Source organism: Crocodylus siamensis, chromosome 11 (assembly GCF_052110815.1).
Source record: "Crocodylus siamensis isolate JL-2025a chromosome 11, ASM5211081v1, whole genome shotgun sequence".
In the NCBI taxonomy this organism is placed as follows: Eukaryota; Metazoa; Chordata; order Crocodylia; family Crocodylidae; genus Crocodylus; species Crocodylus siamensis.
In genome coordinates, this window is record NC_143405.1 from 17,061,462 (window position 1) to 17,083,591 (window position 22,130).

Here is a 22,130-nt window from a genome sequence, read left to right on the forward strand (position 1 = left end):
CCCTGGTGCAAGGAGGGCCGCACCAGCCAGCTGCAGTAAGCAATGCTGTTAAAGGCAAGGCAGGTGCCAGCTGGGCCCAGCCCCCAGCTCACACATGCCACCAGCTGGGACAGGTGGAACAGACTTGCTTATCAGCACTGATCACCTCTCCCCAGGTTCAGGCCAGCCAGCTCCAGGCTTATTTATGTACAAAGAAAATCTATATACTGCTCCAACCACCTCTGCCTCCCAACCAACAAGTCTTGCAGCTTTTAGCCAGAGGTGAAATCTGCCTCCTGGCTTTCCCCCTCCCCCCCAACTCTAGGGGTGCAAGGCCCCGAATGGCATCTGTCCCCCAACATCACTGCCAGGTGGGAGAGAGGTCCGAGGTGAGGGCAAGAGCTCCTGCAATACGCAAGGGCCCAATACGGACAGGCTGACCAGGAACCTTTCAATAATAGCTCCAAGATCTAGGGGCTCAGCTGCGGGTTGTCAGTGGAGCAGTGCAGGGCACCCAACTCAGCTCCAGCAAGTGCCACACATAAATGCAATCAGCACCAGCCATCACTCCCTCTGGTTTCTATGCAGTCAAGGAAGCAGATCTGAACCCAAGATTATTGAACTGCTGGAGCTGGTGATAGCACACTGAGCTAAACGACACAAGAATCAAAAGAGAGACACTATACTGGGATGCACCACGCGTCCATCTAGCCCAGCACTGCATCTCAGCAGCTTGCTGGGACCACAGCACTAGTATTTATTCAGCACTCTTAGAAAGAGGATTGGCCTGGGTGCCATTTACGGCCACCTGTGTTCTAGGACTGACACCAAATACAGCAATGAAGTCCAGCGCACGGGTTTCCTAGTTGAGCCACAAGGACCAGGACAGTGGGAAGGATGTAGAGCAGGCAAAAAAAGCAGTAAGATCTGAACAAAAAGGGCTAAAGCGCCCGGGCTGAGGCAGAGACAAATCCAAGGGTCTGGACAGCTTAGCTAAGCAGCAAGCCAGGGATAGGAGCAAACCCTGAGGAGGGCAAGAGAACGGGGGTATTTGCACTGCAAAGACCCGGGGGCAAGGGGCCGGGAGGTTGCCTATAGAAGTGAGAGACCAGAGCACGGGGGAGAATATGCCATTGCTGGCAATGTTGCCAAGAAAGCTGCTGCTGAACTAGCCTTGTGCAGGGATGGGGAGGTGGGCTAGGGGCCCTCGGGCCTCTCTTCTCCAAGCCTTCGAAGCCACTATAGGGTTCAGCGTCACCCGGCACAGGGCACTGCAGGAGGCAGCTGCATCTCTGGGGCACTCAGGCCTCACCCTCCGCTCACCTGCTTCCTACCAGTCCCAGATCTCGCCAGTCAGGGGAGCTGGATCCTGAGGTGGCAGCCTCCCTGCTTTGCAGGGTCTGGACATGCCTGGGCTAAGAGCTGGCACCCGGGACAATCCCTGCTGACAGCAGAGACCACTGCCCTCCTCTGCCCCCACCCCGCACCTTACAGCTGGCAGGAGACATAGCTGGGTGGTGCCCAGGCCCCTCTGCAGGGATGGGAAGGCAGTGGGAGCACGGGGGCGGGGGGCAGCCAAGCCAAATGCTCCCTCCCCACCCCCATCCAGCTGATCCTTTGCTTTTGCACAGGAAGGAGGCAAGGCCTCACCTTGCTGGGTTACCATGGCAACAGCTCTGAGTTGCCAGGCAAGCGGCAGCTGGAAAGTCAGGTGCTGGGGCACAGCCCCCAGCCCTGTTGCAAGGAGAGGCAGGGGTGCCCACCTCCAGCAGGGGCCCCGGCTTTGCAACAGCAACCTTGGCCTTCCATTTTTCACAATGGTTTCCAAGCAACGAACGCCAGCCTAGCAAGAACAGCGCTGCCGAAGGAGGGGGAAGCTCGCAGACACGGGCTGGCTCAGACACGGGTCCCTTCACATGGAGCTCGGGGAGCTGGGGCCGCCTCGGCCCCCGTCTGCATGGGTCCAGCTCCAGGACATCACAGCACTCCCACAATATAGAGAGCAATCCTATGGCCCCAGCCGCGGGAGGGGGCTGACAGGAGGGAGGTTCTGAACTCAGATCGTCTCCAACTCGGTCATCCCTCCGCTGAGCCACAGCAGGTCGTGCGGCCTTCGCGATTTCTCCTCCAGCAGGAAACTGGCCTACAGCTTGGCTCGAATGTCTTCGCACAGCTGCAGTGTTTACGCTGCAAACACAGGTGGTCCCATACAGCACAAAGGCCAATCCTCCCCCACCCCCAATAATTTTTGCCAGAAACTAAATGCTTACATCCCAGGGAACAACTGCATCTGGATCAACTCAAGAAAGGCTGCAGTGTGACTGGAAGACATGCTGGACAAGCTTTCAGGCACAAAGGGCCCTTCCTCAGGTATAGGGAAAAGAAAAATTATTCCACAACCAGGACACTTCTGAAACCCCCCGCCCCCAAAGATACTGATACGAGCAACAAAAAGACCCTTTAACTAGTACCACTAAAATCCATCCCAACTACATGCCTGGGCAATTAACAGGCATCAAGAAGACCCCTTGTTCCTTATGTTTTATTATAGCCAAGCTGGTCCAGGAAAACACTATTTCGGGGTGGGGAAATCAAGGCAATGACTAACCTTCCTTGCTATTTGCAACAGCCCCCTGAAAAAAAGGAGAATTCAAATTTAACACCACAGAATATCTCCCAAGACTGGACGGTACTTACACACTACAGAAACCTGTTAAGACCCAAGCACCCTCTAGTTATGTCCACCCTCCCTGTCCTAGCAAGGACCTTAGTGTATTTGAAGGAATTCAGTTCAGGACTCTCTTAAGGGAGGAAAGTACAGAAACAGGCTCCCTGATGCCATGTTGCCAGCAGGGAAGTTGAGAAACACAGAGGTCTTATCAGAAACCACAGCAGAGATCAGTGACAGGAGGATGTCACATCAACCTCACTTGAACTAAGAAAGATAGAAAGAAAGAGAGATCATGGGACTACGCAACTGAACAAACTCACAGGTCCTGTCTGGCCACCTTTAAAGCATGATCCCTTGCATGGAGAGAGGAAGCAGACACCTGGGGCCCTTTCAGGTATTTCTCACAACGTCCATATGGGTCCGTGATCTCTCCCCTCATGTACCTTTTGCCCAAAGCAGGTTTGAAAGGAATGGCCCTGAAGCACAGAGCAGAGGGATTTCCATCAGACTGACAGGATTCACAGCCAACTCCTTCCCCTGCCTTTTGTGCGATGACAGATCTATGGAAAGACCAGTTTGTAAATCTGAGCACACAGCCATTACAGCGATTTGCCGAGGGCTGGCAGTGCACAAGGGAACAGCTGAGGTCAATGGGACTGTGTGGGAGCTGCCTCAGCCAGCACCCGTCACACACAGCACTTCACTGCCCCCGTTCATCTCCCTGGGATGGTTTTATGCCAATACAAGCTCCCATGGTGGTTTTGCAATGTGGACTGCCAGCACTACCACTGATGGGTGGTGGACCCCTAGGTTCACTTTGCTGGGAAACCCCAGTCAGGGTGTGAGCTCAGCTCTACAGAGGTGAAAGACCAGCTTATTAACCCATGGTCCAGCCTGCTCCCTCCTTGCAGAGTTGAGGGACACACAGGGCAGGTATAATGGAAGATGAAGAGATCCCTGTGGGGAGGAGTGGCAGGGGCATGAGGCATGCTGCCAGATAGCAAACAGCACCCTCCAACATGTTAATCAAACACACCCTATGCTATGTATAGACAGACTTGCCCATGCCCTGTGACTGACAGGCTGAACCAACACCCGTGAAAGCAGCTACATTTACCTCAACAGGCTTTGGACTCTAGCCCGTGGACTACCATGCATAAAATGAGACTATTTGGAAATCTCTGCAGCCCCCCTCCACCCACCAGCCCTCTTTCCAGCTGCAAGCAGCCTGTGGGTGTCATTACTTCTTCTCCTCCACTGAAGCCCTGGTGCTAGCTTCCAGGTCACTCGGCCAGGCCACCCACGTATGCGACCACAGATGAAAATACAAAGAGGTGCCACTTGCTCCTGACTGGTCCCTGGGCACCGGGAGCTGCTGCCATTTGCACCAGGAGCTGCTGCTATGTGCACCTTGCCCTTGTCTGGTAGGAGGTGGATGTGAATTTCGTCTCCTGCCCTGGTACTCTTCAGCCGCCAGGATTTCCCTGCTCTCTGGCTGACTCGTTCCACTGCTCTACATGCCGGATAGAAAACAAATCTGCACCATCTTAACACCCTTCCCACCTGGGAACCAAGGGCTCTTGCTGCCTAGATCAAAGGAGTCAGCACACTGCCAGGACAGCGGAGCTAGGAGGCTTGGGACTTCTGCGTTACCCTCATCCTAGTCCTTTCACTCTTGCACACTGCTCCCTCCTCTCACCACTGGTTTCTGCCTTATGTAGGAGTTAAGCTCCATGCACGGCTTTTCCCTGTCCATGTGACTAAACTATTGTACAGTGGGACCTCCACAACACGGGTAACAAAGGCAGTGTGGGAAGGACGGAGGAGCCTGGCGCTCTGCACGCGTTTCCTTCATTCTAAGAAAAGGAAGTTCCTTAGAACATGCTTCGCCAGAGATCAACCCTTCAGTCTGCCCCCGGTCCTACCACCAACCCCTACCAGAGATGGAAGGCAGAGACACAGAGATCATGGCATGTACTTCAGCAGCCCCCAGGACCCCCCAGAGACCACATACTTGCACTGCTTGGTGCTGTATGGACACGAACCAACCTAAAGAGGGAGTGCAAACAGGTGACAGACTCATGGGGCAGCCATGTGCTGAAACCCTGAGCCTTCAACTGCGCCTGCCCTAAGACAGACGTACCTGCAGAAAGGCAAGGGAGAGGAGCAGCAAATATAACCTGCAGCACGCTCTGCCCTCATCCAGGGGCCACTCAGGCCCCAACAGGTCACCACACTGCAGCAGTACTTCAAGGCACCAGTATTAATGCTGCAAATGTTAGAGGGGAGCAAACCCCACAGCACTGCACAACCCAAACCATTTACCCCCAGCACTCCCATAAGCTAGTAAGGACAGAGCAAGAGCAGCACAGCACTGCCTGCCTGGGCATGGCCTGAAAGGCAGAGCAGGCCGGACAGGGATGCTGCTTAGCGTGCGTGGGCATGCTCCACTTCTGAGAGACTGCCTCAGTCCCTTGTCCGCTCCACTGCAAATGCTCAGCCAGATGAGGGACTTCGCCTAGGTTATTACCATCTGCTCAGCACAAGCAGCTGCTTACTGCTGTTTGACATAGCCAGGGAGAAACAAAGGGAGGGAAGGGGGAAGGCCCTGCAGGCTGGTGCTGCATGAAGCCCCAGAGCCACTCTGCTGGCAGGAGCTGGCTTGGGGGCACTTTATCTCCATGCTCCACAGCAGCTCTCACAAACTCACAGCTCCAGCTTCAATCAGGGAAGCCACCACCACAGCAGCTGGCACATTCCTCCCTATCACACTGCACTGTCAGGCTTCCCCTGCATTGCTGGCCTATCCCTAGGGATTACGAAGATGCCAGCCAGCTCCCCTCCTGCCCACTTGTTCTCACAGCTCTGCACCAAGCAGGCTGGGAGATCCCAGATCAGCAGAAACCTACTCCCTGCTACTCCCACACCCAAGAGCCAGTTCCCCTCATTCACTGCCTGATGGAGTCTCAAGTCTTGAAGGGCCCACACATCAGCTTTGCCCCTTTGGTGCAGACTCCAGGCAAATGCAAGGCCTGATCAGGAGTCAGCATTTATATTCCATAGAAAATTCTACCAAATTTGAGGGTGCATCCATGTTATTTGATCAAAAGCTCCACAAAGAAGTTACAAATGTTCCTACCAAATGGGGGGTGGAATCCTAAAGAATTTCATCTGAAGCCCTCAAAACATTGCAATAACCTCAAAAAAACTAACTTAACAAGAGTTGAAATGAATCAAAGCATTGCCTTCTCAAAAAACAAAGTCCAAACTCTGATTAACAAACTTGCCTTTGAAAAAACTCATTTAAAGAGACCCATGCCATCAACACTGCTATAAGTCATGTTGGATTTGTGTGGTTTTATCACTCTAACAAAGTTATCATTTACATTTCCTTAACTCGTTCTAAGTCTCACCCAAGCCCCCACAGCATAAGGAACCTCCTGGAAACCCGTTCTGCTATGCTGGCCCAGCAGACCAGAGAAGGCCATCATCATCCATGTACTATCCTCAGCCAACAGCCACACTTTCCTATCCATCCAGAGTATCCGGCTGAGGACTCCCTTCAACCAGTACCCACGTGCCTACTCCCCCCCCCCCCAAACTAATTCTTCTGCAACGCTCAACCCATCACCCTGACCATTGGAAATAAAGGTCCACATACAACTTATGCATCAGTCCATCAGCAGAGACACTTTTTGCAGGGGCTTGCACACTGGAAAACTCCAGCTACAGCCAGGTTCAAGTCTTACGACTCCAGCTTTTTAAAAAAAGTAAACCAAAAAACCCCCCAAAAACCTTACCAGTGAAGCACTTAGATTTTGCAGTGTGTCAGTAGGTTGGTGCTTAGCAGAACAGAGAGTCCGAATTATTTTAAGTGGCTTAATATTTAAAAGTCCTGGTTTCTGGCAGAGCAGCCTTCAAGCTACTTCTTTAGACTCGGTTGCTTTCGTATTCCTGTCCCACAGACTGCTCTATAAAAGGGTTTGCTGCTCCCAGTAATATTCTGAATGGCCTTTTCAGCCAAGGAGAAAAAGAGATAGACTACCCTACAGAAACACCAGTGTCGAGTCTACGTACCTAAGGCTAAGCTTCCATTTTTAGAGTCATATTTTCAAGTACTCAAAGCCCCCACTTCCCCCACCATCCCAGCCAGATTTTCTGGAGAGACCCAGTTCTCTTGTATGAACCAAAACTCAAGGGGCCACATTTTCAGAAGTGCCCAACACACAAAAACCCTGGCCCCACATCCACGTGCCAAATCCTTCTGAAAAAAATTCTGGCCAAAGCACTGTCAGAAGCACAAAGCGAGAAAGAATTGTTTGCTGCCTGCTTTCAAAGGCAGCAGGCACAGGGGTGACTTGAAACTATGTTAGATACAAAGCCACCAGTGGAGAATGCAATTTCCAAGATGCCCCTTTAATAAGACACATTACCATACAGGAACCCAGAGCATTTGAGAGCCTTCTATTGTCTCCTATTGTAGCAATTCCTGCCTTGCAAACAAATCCCTCTTTGTTTAGGTTGCAGAGTCAACCTTCACAAAAATACCATTATGCACAAAAGGAACAGAGGGATTCAAGTTTTCGCTAACTCTTTCGCTACTGCATCGCCCTTCTTATGCCCCCACCCCATGCTCCCGTTTCCAGACAAATGCTCCAGTGAGACCTATGAAATGTGAGGAAGTGCCACACAGTCACCTACCAGCCCCTGGGCTCACATTACCTGCATTAGCAAGGTACAGGATGGAGGCAAGGGATGGCCCTTCTGTAGCAATACAGCAAGGGGAAGTGGTGACAGATACTCAAGTACACATAAATAGATGGGTGGGCATTGCACACACTGGGCAAGGAAGGGGAGACGCATCCTGTGCTCCAGAAAAGTGTAGATTCATGTTCCACTTGTGGTATATCAAGAACAGATACACAGTGAGCTATAGTGGTCCTTTGAGGTTGCACTGCTGCCAGAGAGAGGAGGCGTTATCTCAATGAGCATCACAAACCTTATCCCCTCAGCTTGCTGAATTAGAAACAGAGCAGGAGGGAGAGGAGGGGAAGAGATGCAACTCCAGCTGAGGTAAGAAAGAGCAGTTAAAACATTGCAACTCTGTGTATTGCAATTGCAGGTTGATGCTCCTCAGAGTTCGGCTGGCTGGAGCTTTGCTGCAGAGCTTAAGCCTCTGCAGGAATGGAGCAGCTTCCAACTCAAGCCCTGCAGAGCTCACGGCTCCTCGAAAACCCCGAGTACTACTCCTGCACAGCTCAGCTGGGAACCCTCAACAGGCAGATAAAGCTTCCATTTATCCCAAGCCCCGACAAGACCTTCAACCTGGGTTCCCCGACTAGTAGTTGGCAGCACCCCTGCTAACACCCCTATCACCAGGTTCTGAACTGCTACCCATTTCCAGCATCCGTGCACTTCGGGCTTGAAGTCAATAGCAACAGGATCTCACTAGGCTTTACACAAAGTGGGAGCCCACCAGCAGCCTACAACCACAGCACAGCATGTCCTTCCACAGCATCCCAAGGAACCGCCTAATTTTCAGAAGGGCTGGACACCTGCAACTCCCATGGGATTTGTGGGAGCTCAGTGCTTCGAAACAATCATGCCACCTATTTCAGATACCTAAACAGGGCATCTTAAGTTAGCACCTCTAAGCCCAAGATGAAGCATCTTTGCCCAGAGGTACCCAGGACACCTGCAGAGGCAGGCAGTTTGTCTCGGAAGGAAGGAACTGCCAAGGAGGATGCCGCCTCTGGACCTTTGTGTAGCAGCACCCATGACAGCAGGGACAGACAGTAAACCCAAGCTTCCCCAGGGTCCTGCTGTGGAGTGGAAGGCGTCTCCATCTATTGGGCATTGTAGCATTTATCGATAGCAGGTGCAGCCTGCACCACTCTCACACAAGACAGGTCCAGGCATTAAGCAGGTCTTCCAGGAGCCAGGAATGGTTCCTCCAAGCAGAAGAAATAAGCCTCCCCCAGCTAGCACACATGTTCAAAGTCAAAAAAAGGCATTGCCCTGTGGCTCCCCAGCCTGGACACCCCAGACGCAGACTGTATATACGGGACCCAACCTGGCCAATGACAATGGGATCCAGAGTGGAGTCAAAGAGTGCCAGGGACCTGGAGCATTGGACAAGAGTCAAATCAATGCCTGCTCCATTACTGTAGCTGATCTTTCAAGGTCCCCTCCCTGCACCTCCATAAGTGCCGGTAGTTGTTCCAGCAAAGGAGCTGACACCCACAGCAGGTCCCAACCCCATACCAATCTCTGCAAGAGCAGACCGAGGAAAGCACTGGGCTTAGGACCTTTTCCCTTGACAGTGGATTGTGAAGGTGAAGAAGGGCTGGTGTTTAAAAATCAAAAGTCCCTTCCTCCCTCACCCACCTGGTTTTCATTACTTGAGCAACATCAGGAAGTCAGGCAGGGGGAAGCGCAGACAGTGGGGGTGGGGAGTGGGAGTACGCCCTCTCTTCCCCCTTCCCAGTCCTCAACAGAAGCTTTCCCAGCTTGAGGTCCCTCCTGGCCCAGTCCCTGCACAGGGTTGAGAGTTAAACAACACCTTCAGCAATATTTGAATGAACAACCCCCTCCCTTCAAGTGGGTCGGCCTTCCCTTCCTGGCAAGTGCTGAAGATGTTTCAGGGGCACTGACTTCTTCTGTGCAGCTCAGGTTAAGCGAGCAGTTGAACTCAGAGCCCGGATTCAGTCTTGGTGGTTTTACAAGGAAGTGATGGTGGATCTCCCCCAACTTAGGGTGCTTACACGAAGTCCAGGAAATGCTTTCCGAGAGCTTAAATTAATCTGGGGATACAGCAATTCATCCCCAACCAAATGTTTCAAGAAGGCAAAAGCATCTTTCACATGTTCCCTTCCTCTTCACCTTCCCCCCCACACCCTGCAGCCAGCCCCCCACCATGTTAGAAATACCAAACCTCTTCCTGTCTGCCCAAGGGCACTCGGAAGACAACTAGAGACACGGCCAATTTAATTCCAGAGAAGAACACTACAACGAGACAGACTTAAGCGACTGATTTTGACTCCCGAGCTCAAGAGTATAAAAGATATGGCTGGGATGATTCAATTTCCTCACAGAAAAAAAAACAGGGAAAGGTTATGGTTATATATAAAGTCCAGATGCATACAGGGGAGAGAAAAAAAATATGCACGGTTAATTTGCTAAAGTGTCTTCCCTTTGCCCTATCACAGTACCAAGCCATCACCATCACGGTGGTACAGGATGAAGGTATCTAAATAACTGGCTTTTAATGTGGTAAATGCCCCTCATTGCTTCCCTCGAGGCCAGAGTTAAGGCTGCTTGAGTGCTTTTCTGCTCATTTCTTCCCTGAATACAGACAGATGAAAAAGGGCAGCCTCCATTCTGGATTTCCTGGGCTCGAACTGCTTGCTACGCCATCCCTTTAGAGGAACGGATGCTTAAATCACTGTCACGCTCTCGATCATAACTCCATCTCAGCAGACTGCTCTCATCTGGGACTAGTTCTGCTGGATCTTTGGTCAGCTGCCGAGTCCACAAGGGCAGGCAGCACCTGAATTGCTAACGGGCTTGAGTGGGCAAGGGGAGGGAGGAATCACAACTGGAACTCCATCCCACACCTAAGGCAGCACATCCACATGACAGGCCTTTTGGCAGGACCCCTTCAAAATGAAATGGCATTAGGGATCAGACACTGCCTGCACGCCACCGTCCAAGGTGCTGGCACATACCCACAGGCTGCGTTTAGGAAATGAAGTGCCTCCTCCTTCTCTAGCAACCCCCGCTCCTCCTGCTGCTCAATCCTAATGTGTGCGATGTCACATCTCAATGCCATGGAGAGGTTTCTGACAACAGATTATGCCTTTGTAGAGTGGATCAGGCAGGAGGGAAGAACAAGGTCGCCAGCATCTTGGTAACAAACATCCAGAGAGGGGACAGAACACATATGCAGCCAGCCAAGTACAAGCAACGTCAAGCAAACACGAGAGGTACCGTACATTGGGGGCAGAAGTTCCACCAAGCCCTTGCCCAGTGTCGTTGCAGAGTTGCAATCGTCTGCTGTTCGAGCCACTGCTGTGCTCCTGCATCACTCCTCTGCCTGCCTCGGAGATCCAACCAAGATCTCACCTGCCAGACAAAGCCATCTGCCTCCTGGAGATGCAGCAGTTCAGCACAGGCACAGACCTCTCCTGCTAGCAACAAATATCTTGGCTGCCTGATATCCAGAAGTGGCAGCAAGTTCAGTGCCTTCAAGCCAGGCACTAACTAGAACGTGGAGCCTTAGGAAGAGACAACTTTAGAAGGCCCTGCCAGATCAGCAGCAATTACACCTACCTCCTTTACAGAAGCACTGGAAAATCCCAACCCAAACAAGCAACAGGGACTAGAAGTCCAGGACCAAGGAATTTGCCTCTAGAGAAAGAAGAAGAGACAGAGGGGGAAGGAATGTGCCAAAGGCCACAAAACAAGTCAGTGCCAGAGCAGGGAGCACAACCCAGTGCCTCGATTTTGCCACATTCCTGTACTGCTCCAGGTGAAAGGTGCTGATCCCAGCAAGCTGCTGGGCGGCTTGACCATTAAATCAGGCACAACCAGGTCAGAAATGCATGCAGCACAGGGGAGGGGGCCTTTGCCACATCAAGCAGGTAGGGGCACCACTACTTCCATCAGTTGAGGGGAGAAGGGAAGTCAATCACCACCACCCTGACCTTAACCCTGATAGGCTGAGAGACATGGGACTCTTTAGCCTGGAAAAGCACAGGCTCAGGGGTGATCTGATGGCCACCTATAAGTTTATCAGGGGTGACCACCAGGATCTGGGGGAACGCCCCAAGGGATGACTAGGTCGAATGGTCACAAACGGTCACAAACTCCTGCAAGACCGCTTCAGGCTGGACATAAGGAAGAATTTCTTTACTGTCCGAGCCCCCAAGGTCTGGAACAGTCTGCCAGCAGAGGTGGTTCAAGCACCTACATTGAGCACCTTCAAGAGTAAACTGGATGCTTATCTTGCTGGGATCCTATGACCCAGCTGACTTCCTGCCCTTTGGGCAGGGGGCTGGACTCGATGATCTCTCGAGGTCCCTTCCAGCCCTGATGTCTATGAAATCTATGAAACCCCTGCACACAGCTAATCTATGCCTGGGGCCCCCAGCAGGGACAACACAGCCTGAGGAAGGCATCTCAAGCCTGCATTTTTGCCTGACAGGTTAGTTTTAGATTTCTCTGGATCAAACAGGAGGGCAGGTGAAGTGGCCAGCAGTACAAGCAGGGGACTGGTATGTTGTGACAGATGCTGGCCAGCCTTACCTTGGCGTGCAACCCAGCTCTAGCTAAGCATGTGGCTCAGGTGGCTGGCCTCACCCACAAGCAAGGTACCAGAAAACAGATCACAAGTGTTGGGAGGGAAGACGTTCACCCACGCAGCCAAGGAAGAGAGCCATGGCCACAGCAAACAGCGATGCCTTGGGCACAGAAAACAGCTGGGCGTCACCACGTACATGGCAGTAGTGGAAGGTGAACATGTGACTGGTATCCACCCAAGGCAAGACATGGGGGGTAGGAGAGTCTCTCATGGGACAGTGTGCAGAGGAACATCCTTATAGGCCACCACTGCACAGGCTGCAGCTACACAGATCAATGGGCATCAACACATGTTCTTGACATGTGCTGTGGATCACATGGCCACTCCTTTTAGGTTCCCCATACATACTTTCTTCTGCTGGTCAGGGGAGGTGCCACCTCTGCCAGCCTTTTTCATGCTAAACTAACACCCCACTGGAGAAGGGACTTCAACAATCAGAAGAGTTCTGCCTGGCAGAAGGCACGTCCAGCCAGGCCTGTATGCTGCAGCGCCACAAAGGGCTTGAGTACCTGGATCCACCCCATGCCCCATTTCAATGAGCAGACAGATTCAGGAATGTGCTGGGAGCAAGACACCCCTCCATAAAGCCTCTTGCTGTCCCAGCCTGAAGGAAAACTGAACCCACTAGGAAGAGGGAATCTCAGACAGGTCAGGTATGCCAAGTGCCAATCTGGACTGGAAGCAGAACACCCCGTGCAGTGAACAAGACCTGAAACAACCAGCCTGGCTGGGGCATTTACTAGCTCTATGCCATGTCCTCCAACAGTCCCAGTGCAAGGTTCACACACTCCTTCCCTAGGGGCGGGAATCCACAACACAAGGACCCAAAGGTCCAGCTCTGCTTAATAACGAAAGAGGATGACTCAGCCAGCAGATATGATAATTTACTAACTCAAGCAAGGGGTCTCTGATGCACGGCTTAGGCCAGTTAATAAAGCAGCAGCTTGAGTCTAAAGAGGGAACCCTGTCTAGCCTTGCCTGATCTTTCCCCTTACAAGGGAGTCCCTGCTGGACAATCAGAGACACAGATGCTCCAGGAGCTATGGGGATCTTAGGCCAGATGGTACCAGCACTGACTGACAAGAGTGCCCTTATTCATGAGGACACCAGACTGGAAGGGGCACCCTAAGCCATGCAGGCCAGGCCCTGCTTCACTGGCAACCATTAAAACCAAAGGAATCCCCAAGAGTCATCCATCCATAACAAGAAGCAACAGCGTCACCCAGAAACAATTGTGCGTCACCCAGAAACACCCAGAACACCCTGTAACAAGTTACAGTTAAAAGCAGAGATGAGGGCACTGCTGATGCACTGACAGAGAAGTGAGTTGATCGCACCCCCCACAACATCCCCTGCCCTGGTACTGAATGGACTATCAACACGGCTGCCCACCGACCCAGGGAAAAGCTTCCCTGGCCCAAGAACCCCCAACCGCAACTCTGCACGGCTCCTTCATGGTGACACACACAATCCTCCAAATCAAGGCCCCGTTTCCAGCGGCTTGGTGCAAAGAGCCTCTTTGGTACCGTGTGACACGTGCTAGTCAGCCCAGGGATTTCTTCACTGCCTAAATCAGGCAGAAGGGAAGGGATTAACAAAATTTTTGGCTCCAGGAAACATGCACCTCTGCAGGATCCCAGGAAGAGGAGCAACCTGCCAGGCTTTCAGGAAGCTAAAGAGGTCCACATCCCTGTCCCCCGACAGGGTCTGTGAGATGGCAGAGCTGCCACCCCAGCGGCCAGGAGCAAGAGCAGGGGCAGCTCCCCCAGCTTCACAAGGGGGGGAGGGAAGGAGGCAGCTCTGACCCACATATAATACAGGAGCCTATTTATAGCTCCGCAGATGCAGGCGGCTTGTGCCAGTGCTGCCAGAACAGAACTGCCGGCCGGGGCCGCAGGGGCTCGTTCCCAGGGCTGAGGGGATCCATTTCGTCCCCCTTCCTTCCACCCGCTTTATGGGGGGAGACGGGGCCAGGGCACAAGGCTGCAGGGAACCCAGAATCAGCGCCCACGTCTCCAGTACCAGAGGCTGGTGAGGAAAGGGACCAGTGCTGGGCGTGCAACACACGCGTGCGCAATTGTTGCTGGGCGTGCAACGCGCGCGCGCGCGCCCCCCCACACGCACAATTGTTGCTGGGCGTGCAACGCGCGCGCGCGCGCGCGCCCCCCACACGCACAATTGTTGCTGGGCGTGCAACGCGCGCGCGCGCGCGCACAATTGCCCCCCACACGCACAATTGTTGCTGGGCGTGCAACGCGCGCGCGCGCCCCCCACACGCACAATTGTTGCTGGGCGTGCAACGCGCGCGCCCCCCACACGCACAATTGTTGCTGGGCGTGCAACGCGCGCGCGCGCCCCCCACACGCACAATTGTTGCTGGGCGTGCAACGCGCGCGCGCGCGCCCCCACACGCACAATTGTTGCTGGGCGTGCAACGCGCGCGCGCGCCCCCCACACGCACAATTGTTGCTGGGCGTGCAACGCGCGCGCGCGCGCCCCCACACGCACAATTGTTGCTGGGCGTGCAACGCGCGCGCGCGCGCCCCCACACGCACAATTGTTGCTGGGCGTGCAACGCGCGCGCGCGCGCCCCCACACGCACAATTGTTGCTGGGCGTGCAACGCGCGCGCGCGCCCCCACACGCACAATTGTTGCTGGGCGTGCAACGCGCGCGCGCCCCCCACACGCACAATTGTTGCTGGGCGTGCAACGCGCGCGCACGGGCCGGGCTCCGTGCCTCTGCAGGGTTATAAGCAGCCCCTGCCCGCACCGCGCCGGGCGCGATTCGCAGCGCCCCGCCGCGCCCGCACTCAGGGCCCGGGCCGGGGCCGGGACCAGCCCCGGGCCCCGGCCGCGCTCACCGGGCTCCGGCGTTTGAGGGTCACGTTCTTCCAGAGCAGGAGGTGCAGCTGGTGCAGGACCCCCATGGCTGCGCGGCCCCGGCCCGGCCTCAGCGGCGGCGGCGCCCCGCACTACCCGCAGCCCGCCCCCGGGGCCGCTCCCGCTCCCGCTCCCGCTCCAGCCGTGGCCCCAGGCCGCCCGGCGGCCGCGGCTGCCACCAGGTGCGAGCGCCCGGCGCCCCCGGCTGCTGCATCGAATCCGCCCGGCCCCGCCCCGCGCCGCGCGCGCCACCGCCCCTTAAAGGCGCAGGGAGCCGCCGGCCGCCGACTCTGCGCCGCTCTGGTCCGGCCCCGCCGCCGGGGCGAGGGCGGAGCGAGCGGCTGCGGCGCCCGCCTCCGTCCTGCCTCGCGGCTCCGGGCCGAGCACGCGGGGCAGCGCCCGCCGCCCCTGTTTGGTTCCCGCGTGGCACACTCGTGACTGCCTCCCGGCCCTGTTCGGTTCGCATTCGTCCTTAGCGATCAGCTGCCGCTGTCTCAGCAGCCTCCCTCCGACCCGGCTGACGGTTCCCTGTGCTGGGCCTCCGGCTCATGCAGCCGTGGGCCCGTCGTAGCCGAACGGCTCCTCTCCGCGGCGTGCCCGGGTCTCCAGAAAGGGTTTCGCGGGTGGGCGTCCGCAGGCTCCCCCAACTCCTTCAGGAGCCGGCCCGCTCTGGTCGGCGTCCACTTCCTGCTCACTGACCTCTGGCCCCGGGCGCTCCTGTTCCGGTTTTTGTCGTCCCACACGTTTCGTCGGTGTGTCCTCAGCGGCTCCCCAGGATGGGCTGAGTCCCATGATGCCGGGGCATGTCAAATAAGCCAGCCCCAGGGCTGCTGGTGTCTCCAGGTGGAGTTTCTCTGTGCGGTGTCGGCTGGCTCCTTGGACGTGGCCAACGGGCACTGCCCAGCACGGTGTGTTCTGCTTGGTGCCCCCGTCGGTGCCCTCGTTTTAAACCTGTGACCTCACTGCAGTCCCTGTTTTACCCTTTATTTGTCCTACAAATTCGGTTGCCACATATCCAGTGGCCCCTTCTATTAACGGGGTGGGCTAGCCATTGCTCTGTGGGCCCAGGGCCCTTCTTCCCGGTACGTGTCAGATAGGCCTGTTGCACAGGGGCCAGAGAGGCTCACGGTTCCTCCTGGCTGGGCCCAAGCCCAGGGTGCGTCAGGCACATCAAAAAGGCCTGTTGCAGAAGGACAGAAAGGCAGAATGAACTGAGTCTGATCTGGGTTTTCTCCTCGCTGTTCGTCTCTCACTTGCAGCCTCTGGCATTTAAGGTCTAGGATGTTCCAGTTCAGAGGCTGCATCCCTACCTCTTGTGCCCAGTAGCTACCACTGATGCCCCTCTCCTCCCAGAATGCATCCAGTCCCTTTCTGGACATTTTGCCTGTTTGTTTTTAGGCTTCTGTTTGCTTGGTGCAGCCCAGCCCATGCCTTCCCCCTGTCACCTGCCCAGAGCCCAGCTCCTCTTCCCAGCTGTTTATTTTCCAGCTGCACAGAGTACCACATATGCACCCTGCTACATTTTTTTTCTATGGCTTGTTTTAGCCTTCTGCTAGATGGCCTGTATTACCAACACTGAGGCCTTTCAAAGTGCTTAAGCTGTGAGCAGTTGGCACCCAGAACACCCCTCTGAGGTAAGGTAATTTACAGTCAACCCACCTGCAGATACCAGCTGTTTTTAATGCCCCCTAGTGGTTCTTCTAGTAAAAGTAATTCTTGAATGGCAGGGCCCAGCTTTTGGAGAGAGGGACCCTGATAAGCAGGAGGGTTTTCAGGTGAGTGCCCAGCACTTTGCAACCTCTGGCTCCAGTTGTGGGCAGCAAAGGCTTAAGATTTGGCCCTGAGCTCTCTGGAAAACCGGGCTCTTCATTCGTGGCCTGGCTTGGAACAAGGCGTGGGTCATATCTCCTCAAACCTGTAGTGGGAAGCCAAGCCCCAGAAAGGTTCAAGGCAAAGATGCTCTCGGGCTCATCCTCTTTTCCATATTCTGGGGAAATTCCTTGTTCAGTGTCAGAAGAAGGTGACTCTCTGCATCCTTCCTGCTGTTACGTGGCGTGCTGCGCTGGCAGACTTCTTATCACCAAATTGGCTGCGCGTGCCTGAAGAATGCATAACTAAAGCCAGTCACTTTGGTAGGCCTGTTATCCTCTGGAGCAGCAGTTCCCAAACTGGGACAGATCACAATCCACCAACTTAAAACAATACAACCGTAAGTACCACCAGCACATTTTTCAGTTCAACCTTAAGTAACACCACTAAATTTTTGTCCCATATAAATTAATTATAATCAATCTGTTAACACATACCACTGACGTACCACTGGTGGTATCCATACCACAGATTGGGAACCGCTGCTCTGGAGTGATCAGTGCAGTGAGCCATGTGCTGCTGACTGAGGTACTCTGAGGGAAACTGAGGTACAGTAAAGTTAAGCCCCTTCCCTATGGCCACAGAAGGGGTCATTGCCAAAAGTAGGATTTGGGAGATCCTCCTTCTCCTGGCCTTCACTCAATCTTCCCCTCTTCAGGTCGTGGATCTGCAGGAGTGACAGCTCCACAAAGAAACCACTGGCTCGCCAGAATTTGTTCAAGCAGCACCTTTTAGCTACAGATCAGTCATTGTACCAGACAGCAACTGCTCCAGCAGAGCCCCTCCAATAAAAGAGGGCAGGGTCTGTCTCTTATTTTGGGTTTGTACAGTACCTGACACAACTGTTGTTTGGTGTAGCACCTGCAAGGCCCAGTCACAGCCAGAACTCCATTATGCTGGGTGCTGTACATATGCAAATGAAAACACAGTCCGTGGGGCTTTACTTGCACTTGGGGTCACTAGCTACTGTTATAACACTAACAGTGAATACTCCATGAGAAGCCATGTTCCCTGCCCTCATTTCCCAGAGCAGGTTTGGGTTCTTCTGCTGCACCAGGAGGGATGTGGACAACATGGAGAGGGTCCAGAGGAGGCCACTTCCATTATCAGGGGGCAGCAGGACAGGCCCTACGAGGAGAGGCTACGGGACCTGAACCTGTTCAGCCTCCACAAGAGAAGGCTGTGGGGGGATCTAGTGGCCTATTACAGACTAGTCAGAGGGGACCAGCAGGCACTGGGGGAGTCCCTGTTCCCCTGAGCGCTACCAGGAGTGACTAGAAATAATGGTCACAAGCTGGCAGAGGGTAGATACAGACTACATATCAGGAGGCGCTACTTCACTGTGAGCTTCACTTCCAAAAGAAGTGGTGCTGGCTTCTACCCTGGGGGTCTTTAAGACAAGACTTGATAATCACCTTGCTGGGGTTGTTTGACCCCAGTACTCTTTCCTGCCATGGCAGGGAGTCGGACTTGATGATCTGCTTAGGTCCCTTCTGACCCTACTAGCTATGAAACTATGGAACCAAATGACAATCCAGATATACCCAAGAGAGTCACACCTCTGCCCTGACACTAGATGGGGTGTAGCATCATGGGGAACGGACAATATATAGAAAACACAGAAGCGATTCAAAGGTTACAATCTCAATCAGTTCATCACCTGGCACCAGCTCCGATGGATTTTATTCTCACATAAGCATATCATTACAATCCAATAGGCTGATTCTCCATTCAAGCAAGAGGAAAATCACCCTGAGCCCTGGCTGTGCTTTCACCTACTTTCCCTCCAGGCTCACTGTACGTGGCAGGCCCATTTTTCAACATGAATTGCGGGAGTGTGGAGCTGGTCCAAAACAACACTTTCCTTTAAAGTGCTGAGATACTGAAGGTGAGAGAAAAGCAGTCACTGATCATGCACAAGAGCTACTTTCCAGGACTTACACTTTCTCTGCAGCACCACCAGCTGCAGGCCAGGCTCTGCAGAGCCAGCCCTGAAATGGGGAATGTTTTCTCCTGGTGTTGGAGCTTTAAAGTTGCTGTTTTGAATCCTGTCCATCAAGAACAGTTATGAAACCTGGCTGCCAGGCAGCAAGCTTCACTTAGGCAGGGGACTGACCTTACCTGGTGCTTCCAAAGGTTCAGCCTGGCAGCAGAGTACCCTGCAATGAATGAGAAGCTGGCACTGTTTATGTCAGAGAGATTCTGCTTGAGAACAGTGCACAGATTTATGGCTTGGGGATGCTGAAGCAAGACTTTATGGAGGGAGAAGGGAGAGGACAAGCTGCACTGCAGGGCTGAGCTGAAGAGCAGGGCTGTGAGAGTGCTGCTCATGCAGCAAGGCAGGTGATCTCACGAGCACGGCGCTCCAGTGTAGCTGCAGGATAGAGCTGAGAGGGAGGACAGGGCACAGGATGGGACAAACAAGCCAGAGGCTCCTGTAACTGCAGGGCAGGATGAAGATAGGAGAGTGCACAGGTCAGCACAAGGCACCTGTGCAGCCCTGAAGCAGGGCAGGAGGGAAGGGGGTATGGGTGTCAAAATATCTCAACCTAGATCTTGAATGCAGTATGAAACCCCAGCACCGGAGTGGCTTGGATACCCTGGATGGCTGCAGGGAGCTGGTTTGAAAGCAAGCCTGTTTTCTCCCTGCCAGATCCTGCTGTGGAGGTTCTGTAGGAAGGGGGCAAAGCTGCAGCCTTCGGGGAGAAGTGGATCTGCTGCCTGTGAACCGAGCAGCAGCAACACCAATCAGCCTCAGCAATGCAGGCACGGGAGGGATGCAGGGACCACCTCAGGGACCAACACGGGGTCATGGCATGTTCCACCTCTAGGTTACCGGCTCCATGCCAGGAGAGGCAGCTGAAAGGCTTCAGCAAAGCAGGAGATCAGGCCAAAGGCAATGTTGGGGATCTCTCATGGGCATTTGGGAAGCTAAGTCAGCCCAGAGTTAATCTGGGAAGCAAATGCGTGGGAAAGCCACATCAGCTGTAGGAGATCAGGCACCAACCTGGGACTCCAGACACCTTGGTTCAGTTCCTACCTTTGCAACTGATTTGCTGTGTGACTTGATCAAGTCCCTTCGTTTCCCAGTGCCTCCGTTTGCTTGCCCTGCAAGCTTTTTGGGACCTGAATTGTGTGAGTGTGCAGTACCTGGCGCACAAGTGCCCTGTGCTCCATAGCTGCTCTCATACGCAAATCAGAATAACGATCATGACCAATACAAATGGTTAACAACTTTCAGCAGTCCTACCAGCCAGGGACCATGTGAGAAGGAATGGAGAAACAGGCAAAAATTAAACATTGCTTCTGTGTTAGGTAAGATCACCCAGGAGACTCTCCCGCATATCAGACAGTAACTGAAGCGAGAGCAACAGCCCCACTGGGATACTAGTGGGCTTCAGAAGTTTCCCACCATTCTCCCCTGTGGGTTAGAGGCTGCAGAGTAAGAGCTGGATATGAAAGACAAACTGAAATCCCACGTACTGGTAGGTACCATGTTATCAAACTGACTATGGCTGTCACTGCCCCTGCTGGAGCTCAGTGACCTGGGCTTGATAGAAGCTTTCTAAGAGTCCCTGAATCTCCCCCCACACAGCAAGCCCTGCACCTTCATGATACCGCCCAATTGACAGATTTTCATCCTTCCCTGGAAATCATCCTAATGGGGTTTCACGATCAGGACCCTTCATGGAGGAGAGCAGGGACACTTCAAGCCTCTCAGAGCTGCTGCTGGAGCTATGCTGGCTGGCATAAGTCTAGTAGCACCCTTTCCACCCCCCCCACCCCCCCTCTGCCATCACCACCCTGTGTCTTCAGTGGGGATCTCTGAAGGTCTGGGTGGGACTGTGTGCAGAGTCAGGCAGACATCAGTGCACTGTTTTGTATCTAGTTCCCATCTGGGATGCTGGTTTTGATGCTGGAAGACTTTGAGACTTCAGTGCTTTAATGGCAAGCTGAGGATGTGAAGCAGAAGACAGCAGTCCCTAAGAGAATACACCAACCCCCAGGCCAGTGCCACAGGTCTGTGCTCCCTGCCTCATTGCCTGCTGAGGCCAAGCTGCACTCCTGCCAAAAAACATGTGCTCAGGGGAGAATCGATACCCAAGAATAAGCGGCTCAGGCTTTGCCTTCCTGTGAAAGGGACGTGCTGCCAGATGGAGTGGGCTGGGCAGGACACTCCTCCAATGCTCCTGCCAGTACAAGGGAGTGAAACCAATGGGTGGTGGATGCCTGACAAAGGAAAGAGAAACGGATACAGACATGCTGGCATGGGGATGGCACGTGGTCACCCACACAGAACCTAGAGCAGACCCAAGCAAAGCGACAAGGGAAACAACAACTGTGTGTGCATACATACTATAACCACACACACACATACTACCAACAGGTGAGGCTGGTTGCCTGTGACACCCCCCCCCTCTCCAGGTGTAGGTCAGACACCTACCAGGGGTTACGTCAGTGCTCTCCTCCAGGTGCATCACTTCCCTGCAGCTCAGCCATCACCCTGCTACTAACTACAGCCCTAGCAATGAGGGGCACTTTCCTTTCTGCATGAGATGCTCCCATGCTGTGATCACCCCCCTACACACACACACCCCACAGCAGAGTGGGGAGGATACCATGACACCCACCCCTCAATAGCAAGCCCCATTATGCCCTGGGGTGCATGCAAGCGGGTGCTTGGCTCTGCTAGTGCAGCTTTGCAGAAGCAGCAGCCTGGATGGGCGACCCCGCTCCGCTCTGTCTGACTAATGCGCGTGGGGACGGAATGACAAATGACTCTTTTCAGATTATCTGAAAGATGTTTCACTGGAGGCTGAGCCAGCTTTGCCTCACTAATAATCTCTGAGATAAACAACTTCACTCCTCCCCTCCCCCCTGCAAGGCACCGCCAGGCCCACAGCCTTCAGGGAAGAAAATACCTGGACGAAACCAAAGGCACAAGGCAACTAAGATACTACTGGGAGCTTTCCCCCCCACCTCCCTCCCTACAGAAAGGATGGCATCATTTTGCTCCTGCACTGTGCCCTGCAGGAGATCTCTGTCCTTGTCTCTGTTTCAGATGGGGGGAAACCAAGACAGATCAGAGATGCCCTTTTGTTTGGCTGAGGTCACCAAGTGGGGTAACTGCTAAGTGGGATTTGAACCCAGGAACATTGTCCCTTGCACCAACCACTACTCTGTGTTCCCCTAGGGTGGGTAGAAGGAAAGGATGGGAGACCAGAATGGGGTCTGCAAGGAGAGTCTCCAGGCAGCTTGCTGCTCATCTCACCAGCATTTTCACAGGAAGTTGAGGCTAAAGTTCTGGAACTACCCAGGGACTCCCTGTTGCCTACTAAGCCATGTAGCAGCTGAGCCCTCCAGCCAGG

General features: G+C 54.0%; 1 protein-coding gene across 4 annotated transcripts in view; it reads right to left on the reverse strand.

Annotated features, from left to right (window-relative positions):
* Window positions 1–15,142, reverse strand: part of ABCA2 (ATP binding cassette subfamily A member 2) — an 86,743-nt gene extending 71,601 nt beyond the window's left edge. For 2 of the 4 annotated variants that reach the window (XM_090022776.1, XM_090022774.1), the window contains exon 1: window positions 14,874–15,142. In XM_090022776.1, coding sequence (XP_089878902.1) covers window positions 14,874–14,939 — 66 coding nt within the window. In that variant the 5' untranslated portion in view covers window positions 14,940–15,142. The remainder of the gene's footprint in view (window positions 1–14,873) is intronic. The other 2 variants (XM_090022775.1, XM_090022777.1) reach the window with 1 other exon arrangement.
* Window positions 15,143–22,130: the final 6,988 nt, after the last annotated feature.